At 54.3% G+C, this 25,137-nt stretch overlaps 1 protein-coding gene across 1 annotated transcript in view; it reads right to left on the bottom strand.

The window, feature by feature from the left end:
* Window positions 1-603: 603 nt before the first annotated feature.
* Window positions 604-25,137, bottom strand: part of UNC5B (unc-5 netrin receptor B) — a 54,442-nt gene continuing 29,908 nt past the window's right edge. Inside the window, exons 3-18 of the mRNA XM_053983233.1 lie at window positions 16,448-16,669; window positions 12,899-13,042; window positions 11,208-11,311; window positions 10,521-10,701; window positions 9,829-9,996; window positions 9,207-9,371; window positions 8,495-8,527; window positions 7,798-7,992; window positions 7,074-7,469; window positions 6,410-6,497; window positions 6,159-6,327; window positions 5,829-6,062; window positions 4,817-4,966; window positions 4,396-4,560; window positions 4,126-4,313; window positions 604-3,390 (exon numbers count right to left, since the gene is read on the bottom strand). Coding sequence (XP_053839208.1) covers window positions 3,225-3,390; window positions 4,126-4,313; window positions 4,396-4,560; window positions 4,817-4,966; window positions 5,829-6,062; window positions 6,159-6,327; window positions 6,410-6,497; window positions 7,074-7,469; window positions 7,798-7,992; window positions 8,495-8,527; window positions 9,207-9,371; window positions 9,829-9,996; window positions 10,521-10,701; window positions 11,208-11,311; window positions 12,899-13,042; window positions 16,448-16,669 — 2,768 coding nt within the window. The 3' untranslated portion in view covers window positions 604-3,224. The remainder of the gene's footprint in view (window positions 3,391-4,125; window positions 4,314-4,395; window positions 4,561-4,816; window positions 4,967-5,828; window positions 6,063-6,158; window positions 6,328-6,409; window positions 6,498-7,073; window positions 7,470-7,797; window positions 7,993-8,494; window positions 8,528-9,206; window positions 9,372-9,828; window positions 9,997-10,520; window positions 10,702-11,207; window positions 11,312-12,898; window positions 13,043-16,447; window positions 16,670-25,137) is intronic.

Here is a 25,137-nt window from a genome sequence, read left to right as displayed (position 1 = left end):
TCATCCTGACACCCAGACCCCGAGACTTAATGACATCCAAAATCTCATCTTTACTCTTCTCTGGGCAGCAGCCTGGCTGGGCTCTGGGGTGACCTGAGCAGAGCTTCCACTTGTCAAAGTCTCCTGTCACCACCCAGGGGTAACTTCATGGTCCGGGTCAGATGGGGAAACAGGAGTAACCCCCAGGCAGGGTAGGAAGCCAAGTGGGATGCTGGAGGACAGGGATGCCCCACCTGCAGCTGCAGCCCCCTCCCAAATTATCCCCCCAGTCCTGGAAGGGGCATTGCTTTCTGTAGGATACCCCTCGGGGATGGGAATGAACTGCTTGAGGGGGTGGCTTAGTCCACGAGCCACAGCTGTACCCCTCATCTCCTGCCTTGGAAGCGTCCAAAACAAACCATCAATCAATCTCCAGCTCACTTCCATCAGGGACCCCGACAGCAACATCCTCCTGCTGACACGCCTGCGGCAGTGGAGCCCAAAGCAGGTTGGAGGGATCTCACAGGGACTCCCATCCCTGCAGATGCCAAACGCAGCAGGAACCAGTGAGTGATGAACAGGAGAGGAGAGGGAGCAGATTGTTTCCTTTTTTTTTTTTTTTTTTATTAGACTAGGAAATATAATTTATTGCATAAAAATTAATTTGTTACAATAGGAATGCTAAACTTTATTTACAGTTCTTTAGTTTACAGAATGAACAGATGCGGGTTTAGAGGACGCCACCAGGCCCATCCCCTGGACATATAAATATGGAAACACACTTTGGAGCAAGAGATGGACACTGCCAGACCACGGGGCTGCCTTGGCCAAAATGCCTGGCTGGAGAAACCCCTGGGAGGTGTGGAAGGCTCCTGGGAGCTGGCACCTACGGGAGATGGGAGGCAAACCCTGCATCCCCCCTGCCCTGCTCCTGCTGCAGGTTCCCTGGTCAGAAAAACGGGGAGAATCTCCCCAAAGATGCACTTCAGCCAAGCCAGGTGGCTGCTGCCTGCCCAAAGGAAGGGGGAGCTGAGCAGAGATGGGGGGGATGGAGAGAGGCACCCACGGGCAGGACAGAGGGACGGACAGACAGACGCACATCCCAGCACAGTGATCCATAAACCAGAGAATGGGAGCGAGAGAGATTCCGAGGTGACCTGAAAGAGCATCTCATCCCTCCGAGAACCCCGTGGAACCCAGAAAGGAGCCCTCGAGACCACGGGCAGCTGCATGGATCCATCGAGTCTTTATTGCTCTCCAAATTTGCTTTTTCTTCCTTAGCTCAGAGGGTCTCGGAAATGGTCAGATGCAACCCAAAGGACAGATAAGCCTCTTCCCATGTGACACAGGAGCTCGCCCAGCAGCAGTTTTCCCAGCCAGCAGAAGGGGAAAAGATCCCTTTTCTCCCACAGCCTTCAAAACTCAGCAAGAAGGGAACCCCAGGGACCCCGAGACACAGCAGGGAGCAGCTCAGTGCTTTCCAGCAGTGCCTCAGGAGCTGCCCACAGGAATCCTATCATGTCCCAGCAATACTGAAAGCTCCTCCCGAGCAGCCCTGTGCAGCTGACGCTCTCCAGGCTCCCCGAGTGTGCTCCTGTGCCCAGCACTTTGTGGGATGACACAGGCACTCCACGACACAGATCCAGGGCTCTGCAGCCCAGAGCAGGACATGCTCCTAATACTTCCACTGATGGAGAATCCACAGCCTGGCCTTGTGACCTAGTCTAATCCTGAGCTTACCACCCCCTTCCTATTTTATTTTATTTTTTTTTTAAACAGACAAGCTTCTAAGATAGAGCACTCAGTGAGTAACTATTTCTACCTGCAGGCAACCTAAATTTTTTACCTTCATCAAGACACCGTATCTGTGTGAGGAACCTCATTCCTGCCTACCACTTTGATTACTTTCCACTCACCCCACAGCTTCTCCATCGTTATAAAAAGCCTATTCCAGGGAAAAAAAGGAGCTGCAGTGAGGGATGGAAACCTGAGCACTGCTCACGCTGCTGTCCCTCATGTGAAAATGCTCAGCCTGGTTGGCAGCTTGGGAATACCAGAGTATCCCTCCCTGAATCCGTGCTGAAATACTGCATCAAAATCCAGGCAGGAGCGCAGGGAGCTGAAGTGGAGGCAGTTTGAAGTGGCCACATCCCAGCCTGCCAGCCCCTGCTCTCCCCTGACCCCTCCACACCCACTCATCACCTCCCTCTGACTCCCAAGCCCAGGTTTGGGGTGCTCACTGCAAAATCCTGCTGGGTTTACAACCTCCCCCGTTTAGCCTCGAGTCCGGAGGTTGGCGCAGGACTGAAATCTTTGGTTTGTACTGAAGTTAGGTAAATGAAGGCGTAGTCATCCTAAAAAGCTCCCCCAAACCATACCAGGGAAGAGTTTATTAAAAATACCCATATCTGGATGCACTCTCCCCACCCTGAACCCTAAATACAGGGCAGCATCCCTCATCCCTCCTTGCAGATGGAGCGGGACCCATCATTCCCACTGCCAGGGAAAAGGGAGTTTGCAAGGACAAAAGCCTTGGGAAGGGTCTGAGCTGGCCCTGAACCAGAGGGGTGGAGAGGCACTTCACCCTCCAGACTCCCTGGGGGTCCCAGGACATGTAAACACGTTTTTCTCAACTTGGATCACACGTTTTTCCCTACAAAAGTGTGTCCATTGAAATCTCTCTCTCCGCCACCCTGACCACAGCAACGCTCTTGCTCTCGCACACCAACAACAACAACAAAAAAAAAGATTTATAAATCTGTCTTTTTTTTCTTTCTTTTTTTTTTTAAAAAAAGGACACATCCAAAGATCTGGATAATAAATTATTTGCGTTTCCTAAGAAACTTTTTTTTTTTCCTTTTTTTCTTTCCTATTTGCCTCGTTAAGCTGCCTGAAGCCTTTGACAGAAGTTAAGCCTGGATTGTATTCATCTCTTCAACGCAGAAATGCTATTAAAGGAGGAGGAGGGGAACCCAAAAAGAAGAAGGAAAAAGGAAAGCCCCCATCCCGACTCGAGAAGCCCTAATTCCTCCCCGTGCCGTGAGGAGGAGGAGGAGGAATGCTGTGTAACACTTGAATTGCTTGTAAACGCTGAGGATGGGTCTCTAAGGCTGACAGTGATCGGGAGAAGCGCCGGCCGCGGCCCCTCCCCGCTCAGGACGGATGTGCCTGCCCCTGCCATCGGGGGAGGACCCTTCCTCACCCCCTGGTTCGTCCTCCTGGCCCCCCAGCCGCGGGGAGCACCATCAGCAGTCTCCCTCTGTGGCCATGACCACCAGCATCTCGCTCTTGCCCATCTCCTCTAAGGCACTGGCCAGGGTGTTGAGATCGCCGTCGTCCTGGTGCTCGGCTTCCCACAAGTCCAGGAGCACCCCGGTGGGGCTGGCTTTGGTGGCAAAGTAGTTCAGATACCTGGAAGGGAGAAGCAGAGGAGGGTTGGGCTGCTGTGGTGCCCTTTGGAGATGCCAGGAGGGCGGATGCTGGACCTGTTTGGAACGTGAACTTTGATGGAAATGCTGTAACGCAAATGCCAACGCCCCCGAGAGACCGTCTGCAATTTTTAGACAGAGCTGGTATTCATGCAAAAGCAATGTAAGCTTTGCTTTGCTAAAATTACCCTTTCTCCCTTTGGTCCTGGGGTGAAACCCGGTGGGAATGGCACAGCCATTGTCCCAGATAAACAAGGGCCATTCAGAGTGACAGGAGACGCAGGACTGTGGCACAGATGGATGCCAGAATGGTTTGGGTTGGAAGGGACCTTCAAGATCATCTAGTTCCAACTCCCCTGCCATGGGCAGGGACACCTTCCATTATCCCAGGGTGCTCCAAGCCCTGTCCAACCTGGATTTGAACACTTCCAGGGATAGGGCAGCCACAGCTTCCCTGGGCACCCTGTGCCAGGCCCTCACCACCCCCAGGGGAAGAATTTCTTCCCAACATCTCATCTAAACCTTTCCTCTTTTAAAATTTAAAATCATATCCAAGGATAGAGATGGATATAACTGTGCAGAGCTATATCCCCATTTATGGATGGACCTATAACAGCTGGACACAACCCCACTGGATGTCTACAGCTGACAGGGAGCACAGAGTGAAGCCTCCCTGCTGGGGGCACAGGAAGGGAAAGCAAGGCCTGGGGAGACCCACCGGTCCATGGAAAGCTTCTGGGCGAGAAGCCTCCAGTCGTTCCCCCTGGAGTTGGGAGCATCCAGGCTGTTGCAGATCTTCTGCCGGATGGAGAGGGGGATTTTGAAGGCGTAGGGTCCCACCTGGGTGGTGCTGGAGGTGGTGGCACCGCTGTGGTGGGAGCGGAGGGTGTCGGAGGAGCTGCCGTGCTGGAAGAGGAAGGACAGGGTGAGACACTGCTGAAATGTCCCAGCGTGTCCCCAGCTGTTCCCCCACCTCCCTTCTGCTCACCTCTCCCAGCGTGACGTGGAGCTGGAAGATCTGCCCTTCCCCTTCCACCTGCCGGACGCAGATCTTGCAGGTGAGCTCAGTGGAGGCCTGGCTGTACCTCTCCAGCGTGAAGGTGCAGTGCAGCGCTCGCTGGCTGCCGCTCCAGATGTGGTAGAAGGGGATTTCCTGTGGGCCACCAAAGCAGGGGCTCAGCCAAGGCTCCAGCAGCTCCAGCAGCTCCCGCCTCCTCCAGCCACCCCCATGAGGGATGAGGTGGGGCAGCAGGACCTCAGAGAGAGCATCCCACCAAAAAGAGCAGAAAACCGCTCCCCTTCCTCCTCTCTCCCTTTGGGAGACAACTCAGCACCACCGCCCTGTGGTGCCTGGCTGGAGATGGTGCTCCCAGTCTGCAAGCCCAGCTGCCCCCACGTCAGCCCCTCACCTGGTACTTGGCCAGCAGTTTGCTCCTCCACAGCGCGTGGGGGATGTCATGGATGGAGAGGCGCAGGTTGTGGTAGCTGTCCTTGAAGGGCAGGGGCTTGGGCTCCTCCAGCAGGTACCCTCCCAGTGTCCTCTCCAGCTCCAGCACCTCCTGTGGGCACCAGGACAGGCAGGGTGAGACGCAGGAGAAGGGCAGGGGCTGCTCCTCTGCCCACCTCCACGCTCAAAGCCAGGGTGGAGTGGGGAGAGGAATTGCCAAGAATAGCCAGCAGCAGCCTCAAGCCCGTGGAGAATAGGTTTTGCCACCCCAACAGAACTTGCCAGCCCATCTCATACACCAGCCCCACCTAAAACTTGAATTTCCTAATGTGAGCATCCATAAATGCCTCCATACTCCTTGGAGAACACAAAGCCCCAACACAAGGGTCAGGCACGCCCTTGAAGGGTGCCACTCTATCTGCTTTTAACACCGTCCCTTCATCACACCAGCAGCTTTTAGGAGAAAAAGACAAGCCAGGAGCCAGAGCCCTGCCTACATCCCCACCTAGAGGCACCATATCAATCCCAACAGGATCCACTGGACAAGTCACAGGGAATCAAACAGCCCAGCACTGCTGGGTCCAGGTAGCCAAAGCATCCGAACTCCAGCTTCCTGTGATGCACTGAATGTTATGTATGCCATAAAACCATTCCAGGGCAGGCAGAGACATGGATCCATGCAGGACCTATAAAAAACCTACCCATCAGCAGCCAAACCTCCTGTGTAATGCCTGGAGGAGGGGTCCCAGCAGAGGAGCTACACAGCACCCTCCCTGTTTCCTTGGCAGAGGACGAGGAAGGACAGGCAAAGCAGTAAACACCTCATTATTTCATTATTACACCTCATTATTTCACTGTGGTCACTTTGCAGGCAGTTGCATCAGGTTGTCTGCTCCCCAGGGCCAGGCCATCCAGAGAGGCACCAGGCAGCATCCTGCTGCCAGCACCAACAGCTTTGGGAAGGGGATATTTACCTTCAGAGCATCTGGCGTGTCCTCCAAGCAGTAGACCTTGAGGCTGTACTCCAGGGAGGTGCAGACGGTGGGGGCAAAGATGGCCAGCTGGAGCCTCTTGATGGCTGACCTGGAGTAGGACTCCCCCACAAAGACATAGGTGCCAAGCTGGTCCAGCAAAACGTGGCAGGACTTGGCTTCCAGCTGGCAGTAGCAGGGAGTGTTGAGGGTCTCCTCATCCAGGGTCACAACTTCCTACACAGACATCAAGATGGGAGGGTCAGCCTGTCATCCAAGGGGTTGTGCCCCCCAGGGTCTCTGCTGGCTGCAGGGCCTGGGGTGCCCCCTCACCTCCCAGTTTCCCTGGTGGGACTGTGTTTTCAGCTGGTAGATCCAATCCGAGGAGCTGACGTCGGCACAGTGGGGAATGGTCAGGACGACGGGGCGGCACAGGAGCAGGCCCGTGGGCCCACAGGTCACTGCAGGGCTCAGCACTGTCTGTGTGCCCTCAGAGGGCAGCCTGGGGAGGGACAGGGGACAGAGGTTGGACAGGGAACTCCGTGGTGGCCAACGAGGAGTGGGTGGCCAGCGGGGTGACTTACAGGGCGGTCTCAGCCTTGTTGAGCACCAGGTACATCTCGTAGAACTTCCCCTGGGGGATGGCCCCGTGGGGCACCAGCAGGCTCACCCCTGGAATGACACACACAAGTGTCAGTCACAGGCAGAAGGGGGAATGAGGGAGAAACCACTCTCCACCCCAGCCAGAGAGCACAAGAAGAGCAGGGAGCCAGGGCAGCACAGAGAGGAACACCTCCAGATCACAGAATCATGGAATGCTTTGGGTTGGAAGGGACCTTGAAGATCACCCAGTTCCAGCACCCTGGCCTTGGGCAGGGACACCTTCCACTGTGCCAGACTTCTCCGAGCCATCTCAGCCTTTCACACTTCTGGGGATGGGGCAGCCACAGCTTCCTTGGGCTGTCCCATGGCTGCACTGCTTGCAGGGATGAGCCGGGCCAATGCTTTTTCTTCGCTAGGAAGGAAAATCCTAATCTTTGGGGTTTTTTTGCAAGGCGCTGGCCCTGGATCAATGGCAGGGAAAGACCAAGGCAAGCCCAAGGAGGCTGTAACCTCTAGCCTGAGATGTCTGGCTTGGGAATGGCTTTCTGCCTTCCTTCCCTGAGCCACGTTTGGGATAGCAAAGGGCCGCTCGCGCAGGGACAAGATGATGGTTCAGCAGCCACACAATCCCAGCCTGCGGCTTACCTGTGCCTGGCACGGTGAGCCTTCCCCCCAGGTAGCCAAATGTGCCGCTGGCGCTGTAGCCATGCTCCCGGGGTAGGCTGAGGAGGTGCTGGGAGCCCAGGCCTTTGCTCCGCACGTTGGCGAAGTGGCCGTCCCTGGCGGTGTCCCCTGGGTAGGTGCCGGTGGCGGGGACCCCCCCCAGCAGGTCCGTGCCGTCGTGCAGCCCCGGCGAGGAGGAGGAGGTGGTGGAGGAGTTGTAGACCTTGATCTTGAGGCTGGGCAGGGGGTCCAGCAGGGGGGAGTTGGTCATGGGGATCTTGTCGGAGGAGTCCTGCAGGGCGTACATGGGGCCGCGGTACACGCCCGCGCTGGCCGTCAGGTCCGGCTGCATGGACGGGTGCAGCAGCTGAGGGTTGTCTGCAGGGGCAGCAAACACAGGTGGGATGAAGGCAGCAGTGCAAACAAGGGCATGGAGAAGTACTGCTTGAGTGGAAGACATCCCAGAATGGTTGGGGTTGGATGGGACCTTCAAAACCGTCTCATTCCAAACCCCTGCCATGGGGCACCAGACCAAGCTGCCCTGATTCCCGCCATCAACACCTGACCACTTCCACAGAGCCTTCAGCCTTCAAAAATCAGCAATTCCCTCGGGAAAATGGGACTGGGAGCCCAGTGAGGATCCACCCTCTCCCGTGTCTTTCTTTCTGCTAGACCCAAGGCTGGTGAGGACCTCCATGGCTCTTACCATGCCGGGACGTCTTGAAGTTGACAGGGTGGAACCCTCCGGTCAGAGCGGCCGAGGAGTCCGTGATGTCCGTGTCGAAATCCCGGCGTCTCCTCCGGTACACCACCACCCCCACGGCCATGAGGATCACGATAAAGACGAAAATGGCCACCACCAGCCCGGCGTACAGGGCCACATCGCCCGTGGCCTCCAGCACTGAGAGGGATTAAAGACACTGAGGTGAAAAAAAGGGCGGCAGAAAAGCAAGTCAAGACCCACCATCGCTCCCCAGTCCCACCACTGACTCAGGCATGGGTGGAAGGACATGCCCTGGCCCAGCTGGAAAGGCTGGCGAGAGGATGGAAAGTGCTCTCTAAGAGCAGGAAGTCAAGAGCAATGCCAGAGAATGAGATGGAGGTGAAGCCCTCAGACCTTTGGAGGACACCTGGCCACAGCTTGTGCAAACTTCACCTGAGCACCAAGAGTCACAGAAAAGTTATGTTTGTGCAGCTCAGGTTCATGAAGCTGTGAGCAACTCTCAGATCCTAACAGAGACAACCCTGAGGAGCCCACAGGACTTTTGGAGTGGGCTTTAGTTGTTCCATCTTCCCACCCTTTCCTCAGCCAGCTGCCAGGGAATCCCTGCCATGGATTCAACAGAACAAAACCACAGGAACAAACAACAAAAAAAAAAAATGGCCATGAAATGAGCACTTACGGTGGCTTTTGGGCTCGTTTAGAATTCTTTTATCTGTTAGGAAAAACAAAGTTAGAAAAGAAAAAGGTGAAGGTGATGATGGGGATGAGATGAAACAGAAAGTGGGAGGTAAGCCAGCCTGGGGTGGGGGTGTGGGAGATCAACATCATTCCCTGGGGTATTCCAAAACCCAGGTAGAAGCAGGGTGACAAGGACATCCCCGTGCCCAGGCAGTAAAGGGGACAGCGGTGTCACACAGCAGCAGGTGGCAGCATTGGCTGCCTTCAGCATGCCCGCCCACCGATAGCAGCACCATGACCACCATAATGGATTTATTTCCTCAAAAACACACCTCCAGGACTCCCAGCTGTGATGCAGGGAAGGTGTTTTCATGGTGTGGCTGAGAAACCCCTCCTGTTGCCCTTTCTACCCACAACCAGCTTTATTTCAGCAGAGACCCCAAACCTACAGGGGTGGGGCGGGACAGGGGCCTCAATGCCAGCGGCACATTTAGATCCCCCCAAATCCCCAATATCTCTTCCTCCAGGTAAGAAATAACTCTGGAAGGGGTGAATCTGCTTGAAAACACCTTTTTAAAGACAACACTTAAAACTCAGGTCGTGGTGGCCGCTCCATCAGCTCGGCGGCACAGCCAACAAGGCGTGGCCAAATGCCAAAGCGGCATCTCCTGTGGCACGTCCCTGTGCCCGTGGCCACCCTCCTGGGTACTCACTGTGCAGGCAGAGGCCATCGGTGCAGTTTTTGGAGTCCAGCAGCACCCCGCTGCAGTCCTTGCCGCCGTTGCGGGGCGCGGGGGCCGCGCACTCGCGGCTGCGCCAGTGGGTGCACTCGGTGCTGCACGCCGACCACTTGCTCCACTCCGTCCACGCGCCGTCCACTGTGGGCACCCGACACGGCAGCGTCAGTAAAACCTTCCCACTTTGGGGAGTGCTATCCCACTGCTCCTCAAGACCACCTAGCTCCAACCCCCTGCCATGGGCAGTGGCACCTTCCACTAGACCAGGGTGCTCCAAGCCTGATTCAGCCCGGCCTTGGGCACTGCCAGGGATCCAGGGGCAGCCACAGCTTCTCTGGGCAACCCATGCCAGGGCCTTCACCCTCACAGGGAAAAATTTCTTCCCAGTATCCCATCTAATCCTGCCTTCTGTCTGTATGAAGCCATTCTCTGTTGTGTTGCCACTCCAGGCCCCTGTAAATAATCTCTTCCATGTTTCCTGTAGGCTCCCATGAGGTACTGGAGGGCTGCAATTAGGTCACCTCAGAGCCTTCTCTTGTCCAGGCTGAACAATCCCAACCACAGCCTGGGGTACGGGCAGTTTCCGAACCCCCCTCACCTGGGCAGAGGGTGGTGCAGGTGATTTTCTGGAAGGGCTGCCCGTCGCAGAAGGAGCCGCCGTTGAGGGGCGCGGGGTTGGTGCAGGTCCGGGTGCGCTTCTGCCAGCCCCGGCCACAGCGGTTGTTGCACGGAGACCACTCGGACCAGGTGGACCAGCCACCATTCACTGCAGAGGAGATGGGCAGAGTCAGCTCTGGAGCCCAATCCATCGGCCAAGCCTCGAGTTCTTACACCTTCTGTGACCCCTTGTTACAGCTCAGCCTCATGAACAGCAAACCACAAAACTCCCTCTCGTGCCACCACCCCTTGCCCAAGGTGCTCAAGACTGCTGTGGTCCTTTTTCCGTTTGGCAAATATTTTTGCGTCTGGCCCTGAGGAGATCTTTGGTTTCATAGCAAAGTTCAGCCAAATACAGCTTTCCAGCTGCTTTGAGAGTCAGAGCAATCCGCCTGGATCCATCCACCCTCCTACCCAGCCGAGAATGCTCGGAAACACCTTCACCCCTCCACCCCAAACCTCTCCTTCCTGCCTGTGGAAGCCATGAGAGGCTCCTGTTCTGCAGACATTGGTTAGCACCTAACACCATGCCCTAATTCACTCCTACCACTCCCAGGAAGTGCCCATAATCCCTCTTGGCTTGGGGACACAGCCAGGACCAAAGGTCCCCTTTCCCGGAGCACGGGCCGGTACCGTAGACGATGACAGCGGCCGTGGTGCTCCGGCGCTTGGCCACGATGTTCTTGGCCATGCAGGTGTAATTAGCAGTGTCCAGCAGCCGGGCCTGCTTGATGATGAGGTTGTGATCAATGGTGATCAGGAAGTTGGTGTCCTGGCTGGGATCGATGACGTCCTCATTCCTCAGCCACTCCACCTGGCGGGAAAGGAAGGGATGGGGATTAAGCCATCACCAAGACCAAAGATGTCCCCAGCACTTTAACCACTGACTGGACAACCTTGCCTCTCACTGGCTTTATTTCTCCTGAGAACTGGGCCAAACCAGGCCTGACTGGGGCATGTTACTGGTGTTTTAGCCAAGGATGAGACACTGGCTCACTCCAACACACAGCTCCCAGCGGCTGACGGAGCTGCAGGCAAGGAAAGCTCCACTGCCATGGTAGGAAAACCCATCCGGACTGATTTTCCCAGCCCTCAGCTCCCACTGGTGACTGCTCCCACCCAGACAACTCCCTGGGTGCCTCCTTGTCAGATCTTCCCTCTGAGGCACCTCAGGAAGTGTGGGAGAAGTGTGCTGCCCAAAATAAACCATTGCTCTGAATGAGAGTTGACAGGAGATCATCCGGGATGGGATGGGGTGGGATGGGATGGGACAGGGTGGGATGGGGTACCCCACCGTGCATTCCTTCAGGAGCCACTCACCTCAGCCTGTGGGACCCCCTCGGGCGGGCGGCACTGCAGCAGCACCTCGTGCTCCAGCGGGACCTCCTTGCCCAGGGGCTCCTGATCAAAGTTCTTCCGTAGGTCTGGGAGGGGAAGGAGAAGCCAGGGGTTACCAGCCTGCAGCAGGAACAGGGCAGCCTCCAAAACTTTGAGCACCTCAGCACCAAGCACCCTGAAGTCAGGAAGTCCCTCTGGCACAGACACTCAGGGCAAAACATGCTCTGGGAGGAAGGAGCTGAAGAACCATGATTTCCAGGATGGATTTGGGGCAGCACATGGTGGATGATACATTTCCTCCGTGTGCTTGCAAGCTTATACCCCATCCTGTCTTGTCCTTTTAGGGTTAACTTGAGCTTATCCACTGTTTCTTCATCCCTCCCAGCAGAGGCCCTCGGGATGTGGGAGACACAGCAGAGTCCTGCTCCAGAGCCTGGGAAGGAGCAGGAGCATCACTAGATGGTGCTGCAATCCTCTGCTACAGCTCCCAGACCTCTCCATTAGGCTCCTGAACCCTCTGCTCCGAAAAACCACCATGGAAGAGTTTAATGCCAGGCTCAAGGGGGTTTGGAGCAAGCTGGTCTAGAGGAGGGTGTCACTCCCCATGGCATGGGGTTGGAATGAGGTGAGTTTTAAGGTCCCTTCCACCCCAAAACTTTCTGGGATTCTATGGTTCTCTGAGCCTGTGGTTTTGCCAGCATAACCCTTCAGCAGCGTAGCTGATCCATCACTCTGTTTTGGAGAACCTGTTGGATTATTACCCCTCTAACACCAAACTCCATTTGGGACTGGGGAAGCCTGGCTGTCCTCCTGTAGCTCCGCCATCATCTCATTTGCTCATGGAGCAAATTCAGGCGGGCCCAGCCTGACTAACTCGCCTTTGATCAGGCTGACACCCCCGAACAGCAGCCAGAGCAGTGATGTGTGACAGCAGGGACGCGGAGGACGCGGAGCCGCTGAGCGTGCAAGGTGCCGTCCGTTGGGTTATTAAGGATAATAAAACCCTGGGAAGCGCTGAGCACGCTGCTGGGCACTGCGGCATTAACCCTGGTAGTGCCACCGCCCCGGCAGGTGGGGACGGTGACTCTCAGAAACAAAGCTACAGCTGGGGTGGGGAGAGAAAAACAGAGTCATCCAGCAAGGATGGGTCATCCCAAACTGATCAGAAAGTGGAGAAGGAGCGAGCCTTTGGAGATGGGAGTGATGCCTTGTGAAGGCTGACCTGGAACAGAGGCCAGACGGAGCTAAAGAATAAAGCAGGAATTTATTAAAAGGCTTCAATGGATCCACCTTGGGCAGCACAAGAGCCCAGCCAGGGCTGCACCCAAGATGAACCAAAATGGTCACAAAATGCACACCCGGTCACGGGGTCTCTCACTTTTATAAGTTCTGCTCCATTTGCATGTTGGAGTTCATTGTCCAATTCCAGCTCCAGCCCATGCAGTCCCATCCTGCTTGTTTTTCTCTCCTCAGCCCACGTTGTCTGTGCTCTTGGGCCTGAGATTTGGATCATTTGTCCTTGGTCCCCAGCTGGAGAAGGAATTGTTTTGTCTCCCTGCTCTGTGAAGAGAGCTCACCATCCCATAATACGAAGCCCAGACCCACAGACTAAAGCAGCACAGAATCTGAAAGACATAAAAGCTCAGCCCTGGGGCATCAGTGCCAGCACTTACAGGCGATGCGGACGTAGGCCCGGCGGCTCTTGGTGGTGCCCGCCGAGCTCCAGGCCACGCACTGGCACCAGTAATCCTCCAGGCCAAACAGCTCCTCCACCTGCTGCCGGGACACCTCGATCTGCACCTCCCGCACCAGCAGCCCTGCAAGGGGACAGAGGCACGGCATCCGATGGGCAGGGACAGCCAGGAGCAGGGGAAACTGAGGCAGCACCCAAGAGGGTGGACGTGCAAAGCTGGAGGGCAGAGGGTTGGAGGCTTCTCTTCTTGGGGTTGGCACCTCAGGAATCAGGGAGACTGTTCCCTCTGACGGATGGTTTGGGGATGAAGCCAGGGCAGTGGACCATGTGGAAGTGCCTCATTTTCCCCCCAGTCCAGCTGAGCAGGACCAGAATCTCTTCACCATTTCTCAAGGCATCACCCTCCTCCACCAGCTCTCTCCCACATCGCCAGCATGTCCAGACCCCTTTCCACCCACCAGGGTTTGAAGAATGCTTCCCCCAGGCTTTGTTGTGGGGAGAAACCGCTCCTGTCTGTGCCACTCGAATACAAATAAAACAAGACAAATAAAACTTAAGGAAATCAGCCTGGCCATGGCAGGGGGGCAATGACAAAGGTGACACCACCTCAACCAGGACATGGTCCCCTGGACTCCAGGAGCACCAATAATCACCACCAAGGGCAGGAGGGACTTGGGCCTTACTTTTCCTTATTTTAAGCAATACCTGCCCATTTTGGTTTTTTTTTTCAGTTTCTATTTTAAAAAGGCCTCAATTTCACCGTGATCGAGAGCCGCACGCTCCCCAGCTGTAATTTTGTTACAGCTCACTCCCAGTGCAGTGAGGAGCAATTACTGTCTCCCTGCCACCTTCCTGCAGAAGAGCTGACAAGGAAATACAATTTATTTTGTCACTATTCAGGAGGGAAAAGAAAAAAAAAAAGAACCACAACAAGAAAAGAAAACCCCAAAAGCAAAGGTATTTGGGCCAAGCACTTTTGGGATTTTAAGAGGACTCAGAATGCAGATATGGCTCCAATCCGTCTCGTCTATCTGGGAAGGTCTGGTGGGATGAGCACCCTGGAAAAGTGGGAAGAATCCTGCAAATGCCCTACCTCTGTCCCCACTGTGACTACCCAAAACTGAAGACCGAGCTCATGGCACACAGGAGTGACTTCCTGAGGGCTTCCAGGCACCAAACAGAGCTGATCTCCCCGCCCAGCCCTCCTCACCCAGCTGAATGATCCTCTCTGACTTGGCCTATTTTTGCTTTCTTCCGCATGAAATGTTTTGGATCAGACGCAATCAGAGCATTACTGAGCCAGGCTCATTCAAGACACGTCATCTTAAAAGTTCCTTTTTCTTTTTTTTTTTTTCTCCCCTTCTTCCTAAAGGTCCCTTTTTCCAAGCTTTTAACCAAGGACATTTAAAAACTAACCATGTTAACCTGTGCTTTTGTGCCTGGCTCTCCCCCGTGCCCTTTCCAGCAGCTTTCCCGAACAATGCTGGGCGCTGCAAATGCAGATTTTTTTTACCACCTTAAACCACTTTGGTTCCAGCTCCCTTTTCCCTAGGGAGGCTGCCACACCAGAGCACTAGAGATGCCCACACCAGCAGCTTTAACATGCACCACATCACCTGCAGGCACTGTCGATTCACTCCCTGATAGCAGCAATGCCATCTTTGAAGCCTTGGGTGAAGGAGGTGTGTGCTGCTTCCTCCCCACATTGCTGGCACACAGCAGGCTGGAATCTGAGAGGGAGATGCTGGACCAAAGCTAGTGAGTTCCCACAGCAACAGGTTGCCCAGATGGATGCCCCATCCCTGGGAGTGTTCCAGGCCAGGCTGGACAGGGCTTGGAATGACCTGGGCTAGTGGAGAGTGTCCTTGCCCACTGCAGGGGGTTGGAACTAGATCATCTTTGAGGTCCCTTCCAACCCAAACCATTCCATGAGTCTATGAAATAGAGTGTTTCTTTCCACACTGCACATCACTAAGGCATCCTGCAGGATGCTCCAGAGAAATGAGACCTAACAGCAATTAGACAAATTAACAAGGGGGGATTCCACCCAGGGCTGGACCACACTGCTCAGATGTGCCACCAGAGCTGCGAGTGCCTGGTGGTGAATGGTGGAGAGCTGGGAGGGTGACAGGGCAGCTCCACTGCTCCCTCCTTGTGCTGGTTTCATGATCTTCCCCTAAGCATCCTCTGCTGCTGCGTGTGGGGCACACAGGCCTTTAGCTCAACCCAGTGTGGCCAGATGTTATAAATAAACTAAAAACCCCTTGGCAAAGGCTGCTCGGTCACTGACCAGCACTGACTCTGCCTCAGAGTGGTGAGGGTTTCAAATCTGGCCTCTGCAAGAGCTGCGAGGTGGAGATGCACCCAGAAAGAGAGGAACAGAGTGTCACCCGCTCCTGTCAGCCTCCAGAGAAGCAAAGGGACAGCCTGCCTGGGTATCTCTGACTATTTTTCCTCTAGAGGAAAAACACCCCATGAATGGCTAAAGCAGCTTTAGGAGGAAAGGCTCAAAAAGCTGCAGAGGAAAGAAAGGATCTTCCCTTTCCAGAGCAGGTTCAAGGATGCACCCGAGCACAGACCGGCTCATGGCTACTACAGGGTGGAGAGCAAGAGATACCATGGAAGGGCAAGGGTGGGAAAAATCACAGGGACAAGAGGAGATTCTGTCAAAATACTGGTGAAGTCTCTCCTCTAAGCCCAGCCTGCCTTCCAAGGCCAACAGCACTGCAGTTCAAAAGGCTGGCTTGATTTAAAGCTCTCCGGATGCCACATGTGCAGGGATTTGCAGAGGGCAGATCTTACAGGGGAAATGTGACTGTTTTCCTCCACTCCTGATCAGCCAAGGTGCCAAAACTGGTGCAGAAAAGGTTCATGCCGAGCTAAAGCATCCCAGTTTTAGCAAATCGACTTAAATACATGATATATCCAACCCCACATATCTAGTTCTCATGCCAGGATGTTTCAAGGCATGGACCGAGCAGCTCTGCAGAGCCCAATCCCATGGAGTAAGACCCCCCCCCCTCAAAATGCCTAAGCCACCTTCTCACCCTGTTCCAGGCAGCCAGAGGCTGACTTATCCTCTGAGGCAGAAAAGAGCTCATTTGCCATCAACAGGCATTTCAAATCCTACCTGCAATTGCTCTCATTACCCATTAAACACTTAATCCCTCTGCGAACCTGCATAAGCTGCCAGCCTTTGCCACCCCTCCTGGCAATGACTCCTACATGTTGATTAGGCATTTTGTAGAAAAGCAGTCCCTTTTTTTTTTTTTTTTTTTTTTAATCAGATTTAAACATGCTGCCTTCAAAATCCCTTGTAAGAACCCCAAGTCCTGCACAAGGGTAAGAGTGAAATAATCAAGGCAGGGTGACTCCCCCAAGCTTCTGGGGGTGCAGTGACCACAGCACCATCACGGTGCTTTCGCCAATGGTCTGCCTGGAGGAGAACCACCAACAGTGTGGATGTGGCAAGAGGGAAAAGAGCCTGGGAAGCAGCGAGAGAAGGAAAGCAGAGGGTGGCTTTGCTCACCGGTGACCTCATCCAGGCTCTCCTTGGTGACGTGGTCGTTCTGGTTGACCCACTCGCCGTTGCACTTGAAGTAGATCTGCGTGGCGGGGTTGGCGCGGCAGACGAGCTCCACGGGCTTGTTCTTCACGATGTAGGCGTCCTGCGGCTCCAGCAGGAAGTGCGGCAGCGTCTCCGCCGGCGCTGACGGGAAGGAGTCGGGCAGCACATCGCTGTACTCCAGCCCTGCCAGGACACCCAGAGACTCAGGAGCTGCCCCATGTCCCCATCCCCACTGCTCCCTCCCTGCCCTGCACACAGCAGCTGAGGATGTGTGGAAAAGCAAAACCAGGGATGGAGGCTGCCCAAAAACCGGCAAAGCAGCAACTGGGAGAACCAGAGGACACAGCCTCAAGCTGCACCAAGGGAAATATAGGTTGGATATTAGGAAAAAGATTTATAGGAAAGAGTGATAAAGTTCTGGAATGGCCTGCCCGGGGAGGTGGTGGAGTCCCCATCCCTGGATGTCTTTAAAAACAGACTGGATGTGGCACTGGGTGCCAGGTTTAGCTGAGGAGTTGGGGCTGGGTTGGATTCGATGATCTTGCAGGTCTCTTCCAACGCAGTGATTTTGTGAATTCTGTGAAAGCAGACCAGAGCTGTGGGATCAATCCTGTTTCACCTGGGTACTGGGCCCCCATCCATACCCCGAGCCCACAGCCTGGTTGATCTCACTGAGGACACCTCGGGGGGAAAAGCAAAACAAACCCAGGTCTGTGGATAGTGATGGGGATACAGAGAGGCTCCAAAGGGGCTGGTGTCCCCCACCCCAAGCCTCCTCCTCACAGCCCCGAGGAATGCATGGGATGCTCCCAGCAAAATGCTGGCAGGGCATTTTGGGAATGCTGACCATATCCCCAGGACAAATCTCAGCCATCCACACCTTCACTGCATTTGGGATCTCACCCCCTGCCAACACTTGGATTTCAGCATCACCCAACAGGTGAGCGATGGCTTCCAGCCCAGCCCACCTCCAGAGAGCATCACCCAGAGGTGCCACCAGGATTCCCAGTATCCCAGAAACCAGGGGGCTGTGCCATGGGGAGCTCCATATTCCTGCTTCTTTGCTTTCAAAAGCCATCTAAATGCAAAAACAACTGGAGGTTGTGTCTGCTCAGGTCAGGCCAAGAAAAATCTTGGAAAGGCATGAGCAGCTCAGTGCTCACACAGGAACGTTATCCCTTAGGAGTGGGAGCCCCAGGGTGCCTCATTCCCAGCAGCAGCTTGGGAAGATGCTCTGAAGCTCTGATGCTCTGACTGAAGCTGAGCATCATCTGCGGGAGACCCATTTCCAGCCCAATAAGATCAACCCCAAATATCACAGGAGTAATAAAAACCCCCGCACAGGTGCACCAGGATGCTGCTGCTTAACCTGTTGTTCCTGGGAATCTCACTAGCAGTCAGGTCACATCTCGAGGCTTTTCTTTACACTCAAAGGAGTTATGAGCTTTTCCTCCTCCTCTCTTCCCCCAGCCAGAGCTGTGATTCTCAACTCCAGGCACTGCAGCGTGCAGGAAAACAGTAAATATCCCCAGCCCCACGATAACATCTCCAGAGCTGGCAGGGAAAAGAAAGGAGCCCACTCCCTTCATCACCCTTGGCAAGGAGCGGCGCTGCACGGAGAGAATCAGAATCCCAAGCTGTGAGGAGGAGGAGGAGGAGGAAGAGGAAAAAAAATATAATCAGATGCATCGAGAAAACAAGATGACCAGGCTTCCTCCTGAGCAAAAATCAGTGAGAGAAAAAAAAAAAAAAAGCACGAGGTCAGTCGTTTAAAATCCATTTAGGAAAATTGACTTTCCATTTCCATTTAACACAGCACTAAGGGAGAGCGGTAGGACATTTGTCATAATCCATTAACTGCTCTTTTGGAAACAATGAATTAAACTCCGGGCTAATTTCTCTCTCTCTCTCTCTCTCTCTGGCTGGCTCTTCCCCACCTCTCTGCTGCTGGTTATTTCCTCCCCCATCTCATTTGCAGACCTGTAATTTTCCCAGGCAGGGAGACAGGGAATGCCAAGGTGTGTGACCCCCACCCTGAACAATCCCACACTGCTCCCTGTGACCAGCTCAGGCCACTGCTCCTGCTCCCCTCTCCTGCTGAGCAGCCTTTCACCTGTCACAGCAGCAAATACCCCTTTTTTCCTCCACCTTTTTTTAATTTGCTACTCAATTTTTCATCCACTGGGTTGTTGTTTCGTTGGTTGTGTGCTGTTTTTTTTTGGTTAATTTCAAAAACCGCTTTGACGCCGTGGCTCTAAATTCCCTGGCAAAGGGGGCTGGCAGGAGATAATCAAGCTGGCAACAGAGGCAGCCAACAAAACTTCACTCACGGGCTTGTGTGCAAACCTCCCTGGTATGATGCTCCCTGCATCCCTGTGGCAAAGTCAGACCTGAGCTTGGCAGCTGCGAATGGGCACAGGTATCCTCAAGAGCCAGTTTTTGGAAGGATCTTCCCCTACGGAGGTGACACCCCAAAGTGCACGTGGCCCTGATCCAAAACCACGGGCCAGGAGGAGAGTTCCTTCTCCAACAGCCAACACCAAGGATATGTTTTCTCCCACCTCACCACCACTTTGGTGATGCTAAACAAGACTTTAGGTCATCCAAGAGGAGCTGGGAGGGGATGAGTCAGGGCCGGATGGGGATGAAAATGCTGGATTTGTGACTCACCGGGATCATCTGCAGCAGGAAGGCTGAAGGCTGCAGTGGAGCCACTTAGGCCTCCAGAACAATGTCTGGGGCTGAGACACTCCTGATGGTACCAAAAATCCCATCCAGACCCTGCTCCAAGAGGGGGTCTGCCCAAATAAATGCTGAGTCTTTAAGGTTCTTCTCCATGTGGGCACAGTGATTTTGGTGATGACGGTGGGGGAATAGGACGGTGTCACCAGCCAGATCCAACATCTGCTTTTGGTGGCTGCTGGGTTTAAGGTTTGAACTCAAAACACCTGAACCTCTTAAGCCAGGAGCATGTTGGGAAGGTTAAAATCCTGCAAATTCACGACAGCTGAGAGATCTTTTGTTTCTGGCCAGGAAAGATATGGAGCCAAAAAAGCAGTTCTAACAGGAGACAGGGGAAAAGGGTGATGGGTTCTTCATGGCAGACTCACAACTGGGGCCATGCCATGGAGCCCCAACCCCACAGATTCCCCAGACTCATGGATGGGAGCAAATCAAGGCGGAGAGTGATTTTTCCATTCAGAAATTAGCTGGGAAAAAGCATTTGCAGCTGGGCAGGGCGTTTTCCTCCGGCATGAAACGGTCGGTGCTATTTAAACACACTGGGGAAGAATTAAGGCATAGGAACAAGGGGGATTTGGATGAGAAAAGGGAGGAGAACCATGCTGGGCACATTTATCATAAGCCATCAAGCCAGCCTTTCATCCCCGCTCCCGACGCCCGGCCACCCGCCGCATGGGAAACCTCTCGCTCTGCCGACACTCATGGGGGGCCCCCCAAAAAATCCACACACAGTCGCTGGGGGGAGGAACATGCTGCTTGTGCAGGAGCAACTGCTGCTGCTGTGTGCCCTGACTGCCCGGCAACAACTGCCAAACACCCCCCCAGAAAAAGGCACTTTCCCAGTGGTGCAACTCCGTCACCTCCAGAGGCTCCGGTGCCACCCCGAGTGACACTGTGGCCCAGTGACCGCAGGAGCAGCAGGCACGGGAGATGCTTTTGCATGGGAAAGCAGGAAAGGAGCCCTGCACAGCCGGGATTTCCAGTCCTGCAATCACACCAGCAATAAAACTCCCAGCAGTGACAAACTAATAAATATTTGAGAGCGCGCTCCGCTGCCTGTAATCATCTCCCTGGCAGACGTCTGCAGGGGGTTCCCATCTGCCGGCTTCCCTCCTTCCTGCTGGAGGTGGGTGCCTGCTTCCCAGATCTCTTCTGGGGTTTTTTTTTTTTTTTGGAAGTCCCAGCCTGTCACCGTCCCACAGTCTCACACGACTTGGGGCATGGTGTTACGGGGTGTCTGGAGCTCTTTGTGGGGAGGGAGAGCTACAGAGGGGGCAGCTCCCAGCTCAACCCACGGGACCAAATCCTGAAGCCTTGGGGATGAGTGTAGGAGCAACGAGAGGAAAAGGGAGGAGGGGAACAGGCACTTCTTTTCCTCTCCCCATCCCTCATCACACATTTTAATCTGCTGGGGCTGAGCTGGATTATCTGCAGCATCTGTTCCCTGGGGGGTGATCTGCAGATGTTTGCTGCCAGCCTTTGCAACTTTGTCAAGACCCAAGACCCCAAACCCACCTCACCCTGCAAAGGGAGCAGCACCGGGGCCGGGATCCAGCCTTGACCCCCCACCTCCATCACCCCAAACACGCGGCACCGGGGATGCCGAGCCCGGGAAGCAACTCCCCATGCAGCAATGGCCAAGCAAACCTCCCCAGGAAAGCGTTAAAATCCTCTCTCCTGCAATTGTTATCCCTCCAAATATTTGGAAGATTACAGGAGCATTAGTGGCTGCCCATCACCCCCCCGCCACCGCCATCCCTCCTGCGGTACCAGGCGGGCAGGGATGCGATGTAAGGATGCAGGGATTAGGCTGGGATGCCTGGGTTCCTCCAGCTAAATCTCGGTGGCTGTGGACACTTAACCCCTTCTGCCTCCACCTCCTCACGTCCCTGCCTGCCTCAGGGCAGGCGCTGGCTCCTGGGAAGGCCTGGCAGGGAAGAGTTAAACCTGCCAGGTGGGTTAAAATCCTCCTGGAGAAATGAAAAAAATATATGACAGCTTATCTGCAGCACCACAGGAGGAGTCATCTGCCTTCCCAATCCCCCTTCCCAATCCCCCAGCAGGGATGGGAATGGCTCTGGCTCCAGAGACAGAGATGGAGGAGATTCTCCAGCCACCAGCTTGGCTCCAGGAGGTGTCTGGAAGGCTGGAGTGGGGCTGGCCGTCCCCCCGCCCCAAATCCCCCCTCCTGTTGCCTCCAGGGAGAATGTATGAACAGGCTCATTTAGAGATTAGTGCTGTTGCCACTTCAACTCCAGCAAATGCTGATGCTGGAGCCATGGCATGGCTCCCTGCCATTCCAGAATCCCTGCCTGACTGAGGGCATCCCTGCTGCCAGCCCTGGAGGGACACAAAGGCATCCCACCACATTCCAGTCCATCCCTGAGCTCAGGAGGAGCAAGGCATCACCAGCCCAGTCCTGTCCTATTCCCATGGGCTTCCCACCACAGACTGCCATTGGGACAACTTCGTGTCCAGCAGTAACACACACCCAAACTTTCCCTCCTAAAAGCGCCCTGAGCATCCTTCCTCCCCCAAACATCATCCTCTCTTCCCCAGCCATCCCCTTCTCACCCGTGTGGGGCCCCAACACGCAGCCCCATCTTCGAGGAGGTGACAGCAGGAGGTGGCACCTTCAAAGTCTCCATGAGGTGGAGCGGTGCCACACCAAGCCACGGCTCACTGCCCCTTCTCAGGGGTTACACCCCGCTGGAGACACAGCAGGGAGAAAGGAGCACAACCCAGGACACAGGGTGTAACTGAGCATGGGTTTGGGAGATTTGAAGGCACTCACATCCAGCTCTCTCCCTGCTGCCTTCTCGCACAGAGCCCCCAAAACCCCGTGCCTTCAAAAGCCTGGGGCTGTTCAGACACGGGCTGGGAAGTGCTGGGAGTGTGAGATGCAGGGACTGTAACAGGTCCCCAGGGCTGCAGCTGGCTGACGTAACCCCCCGGCCTCATTAACTCAGTGTGGCTCATTAACCTCTCCCTCCCGGGATGGGACAGCCCCAGGCTGCCAGCAGAAGCCGCAAAGCACAAAGCTGAGTGTGGAACCTTCGCGGGTAGCGAGGATAACCAGTGGTACCCAGTGCCTGGGATCATTTGGGTTCAAAGCGAAAGGGGAAATTTCTGGAAGAAATTCTTCCTTGTGAGGGTGGTGGCACCCTGGAATAGGTTGCCTGGAGAAGCTGTGGCTGCCCCATCCCTGGAAGTGTCAGGCCAGGCTGGATGGAGCTTGGAACCCCCTGGTGTGGTGGAAGGCGACCCTGCCCACGGTGGGGGTTGGGAGCCCACAATCTCTAAAGGTCCCTTCCAACCCAAAACATTCCATGAATCTACCCCACCTCCAACCTGGAGCAGGGTTGGATTTTGAGCTCAAAAATGGGGGTGCCGTGCTCGTGGGATGACCACCCTGGTGCCCCCAAGCTTGGCCACTCAGCAGGGGCTGGACCACAGAAACCCAGCACCCAGCTGTGTCCAGGGGTGCGCCAAAGGTGTTGTTCTACCTCTCTGGCCCCCCAAAAACTGAAGCCCATTCCCTCCTGCTCCCACCAGCCAGGAAAGCACCTGGAATCTGCATCTGGCCTCTCCATTCTCACCGCTCTTATTACTAACTAGACCTGCAAAGAACCACTTAACCTTTCCCCCAAGCATCTCTGCCCGACAACTGGCTCCTTTTCCTCCACTGGCTGCCCTCTTCCAGCAGTTTCACAGTCCCTTCCTGCCAAACCTGGCACCATCCAGCCCCATCCCTCCATCCCAGGGCCTCCAGCTCCTCCCAGAGCCCACCCAGCCCGAGAGGGACGGACAGACAGGCATTTCCCAGCGGGTTACAAGTCCCTCCTGTCCCTCCTGCCCGGCGACAGGCAAACTTTATAATTAGAGAGCATTCCTCCCCAGCCTGGGTAATGAGGGGGTGCACCCAGCCAGCCCTAATTACACCCTTGGAAAAAAAAAAGAAAAAAAAAAAAGGAAAAAAAAAAAAAAGCAGCAGATTCCTCCTCTCCCAGCTAAAGGAAGAGCCTGCAGCTGGCCTCCCTGGCTGCATACCTTTATTAAACCAGGGCTGGATGGGGACAGGGGAAGGAATAAAGAAAGCAAAGTCTGTGCTGAGAAAAGGGTGGGAAGGAGGAGCTGGGCAGCCCCACAGATATTCCTGCATGCAACGGCCTTATTGATCAAAACCCACCTCACTTATATAAATAAATATAAAAATAAATCGACTTTTTAGCTAAATCCTCAGGTCAGGTTCCTGCAAAGCAGCCTGAGAGGTAAACTAAGGCAGGGTGCCCTCGCACAGGGCATCTAACCACAGCATCCTGGGCATCCCACTCCAGCATCCCTATGCATCCCATCCCTGTGCCCCTGCCAGCCTCAGCTAAGAGAGTCCAACCCAAATTCCAGCCATCCCCAATCCCCAGAGGAGAAACACCCAGGCTCTGGCAGCACCTCCCGTCCTGGGAGCTGGGAAGAGAGAGATTTATCTTGTTGCTTATGCATTACACTGGAGTATTTATGGAGCCACTACTCTTTTGTTTATCTTTATGATTATGATAATCAAAGGCGAAGCCTCCTTAGAAGTGTAAACAGCTGAGATCCCTTATGGTAAAAATCTCTTCATTTTTCATTATATGGATTTACAACACGACACAGGCAGATTGGAGTAAATTGTTCCTTATTTCTGGTTTTAGCAGAGCCGTGAGCTGCGCGGATCCCCGTAAATACCCACGGAAAACAGAGTGAATAAAAATCAAAAAAAAAAAAAGAAAGAAATAAGAAAAGGAGGAGGAATTATGCAGCAAATCCCTGTTACACTCTATTGTGCTGGCTTCTTTTGTGCTGTTTTATACATTCCCTTCAGGGAAGCAGTTTTGTTGGAAAACTATCTCCAAATTTCATCTAGCGCTGGTTCTTGTTACGGGCACAGACACTTCTCTTTGTGCTATTTTAATTCCATTGTCACGGTCCTCTTGTCAAGTTTGTTCTGTTTACTGAGCTACAACGTTATTTTTAATGGATATAATAATTATATGAACTTTTTATTTATTTGCTTTGGCCCATGAAAGAAAAGCCCCAGCAGCGGAGAAGGCGGTAAGGCGCTGTTTATTCACATGTACGGCGTGTGCTGGGCTCCCGTTGTGAAAAGAATAATCATTTCAACAAGAAAAGGGAGAAGGGGGAAGAAAACAAGGAACAAACAGGGACTTGTTGCCCTGGTTAACGCCAGAAAGTCCAAAGAATTATTAATTATCCTTCAAACTGCAGCAAACCAACTGGAAGCTGCGAGCTCTCCTTGGAAAACACAGAGAAGGAAAAAAAAAAAAAAAAGAAAAGGTTCTCCTGTTCAACTGAGCACTGCAGTTTGGAAAATGCTAACTCTGGGAGAAAGAAAGTCGACGGTTTTGCAGACAAAGAGCGATTTCCCCTTCACCCAAATTACATACATATTTCAAAATGTAAATTCCCCAGCGTTCCCCTTGAGAGTGCAACTTTCAGGAGGCTGTTTTGCAATGGGTGGGTTTTCTTTTTCCCCTGAACGTGCAAATCTGGAGGCGACTGCCTTGGCTTTGGGCATGAAAAGTGACTTTAAAGCAGCAGCAGCAGCAGCAGCAAGCAGGGCTGTGAACCCCCCAGTGCTCCTTGGGAAGAGAGGGATGCTCTGCTGCCCACCGGGCATCCCAGCCGGGAGCGTCCCTCCCTGGGCACGCACATCCCACAGGACCACGGGCTGGAGGGGAGCAGCTCTCACCCTCTGAGCACCCCACCGAGGTGGGCACAACCCAGCCAGGCCCTTTAGGTTTGGAACTCCTGAGTGGTGGCACTTCAGTCCCAAAATCCTGAGGAGGTGGCTGTGCACATCCCACCCCAAGGAAGCCGAGGCACTGGCAAGGTAAAGCAAAAAGTTGAGG

Source organism: Vidua macroura, chromosome 8 (genome assembly GCF_024509145.1).
Source record: "Vidua macroura isolate BioBank_ID:100142 chromosome 8, ASM2450914v1, whole genome shotgun sequence".
Taxonomy (NCBI): Eukaryota; Metazoa; Chordata; class Aves; order Passeriformes; family Viduidae; genus Vidua; species Vidua macroura.
The sequence above is the reverse complement of the archived record's forward strand: the minus strand, read 5'-3'. Positions and strand labels throughout refer to the sequence as shown.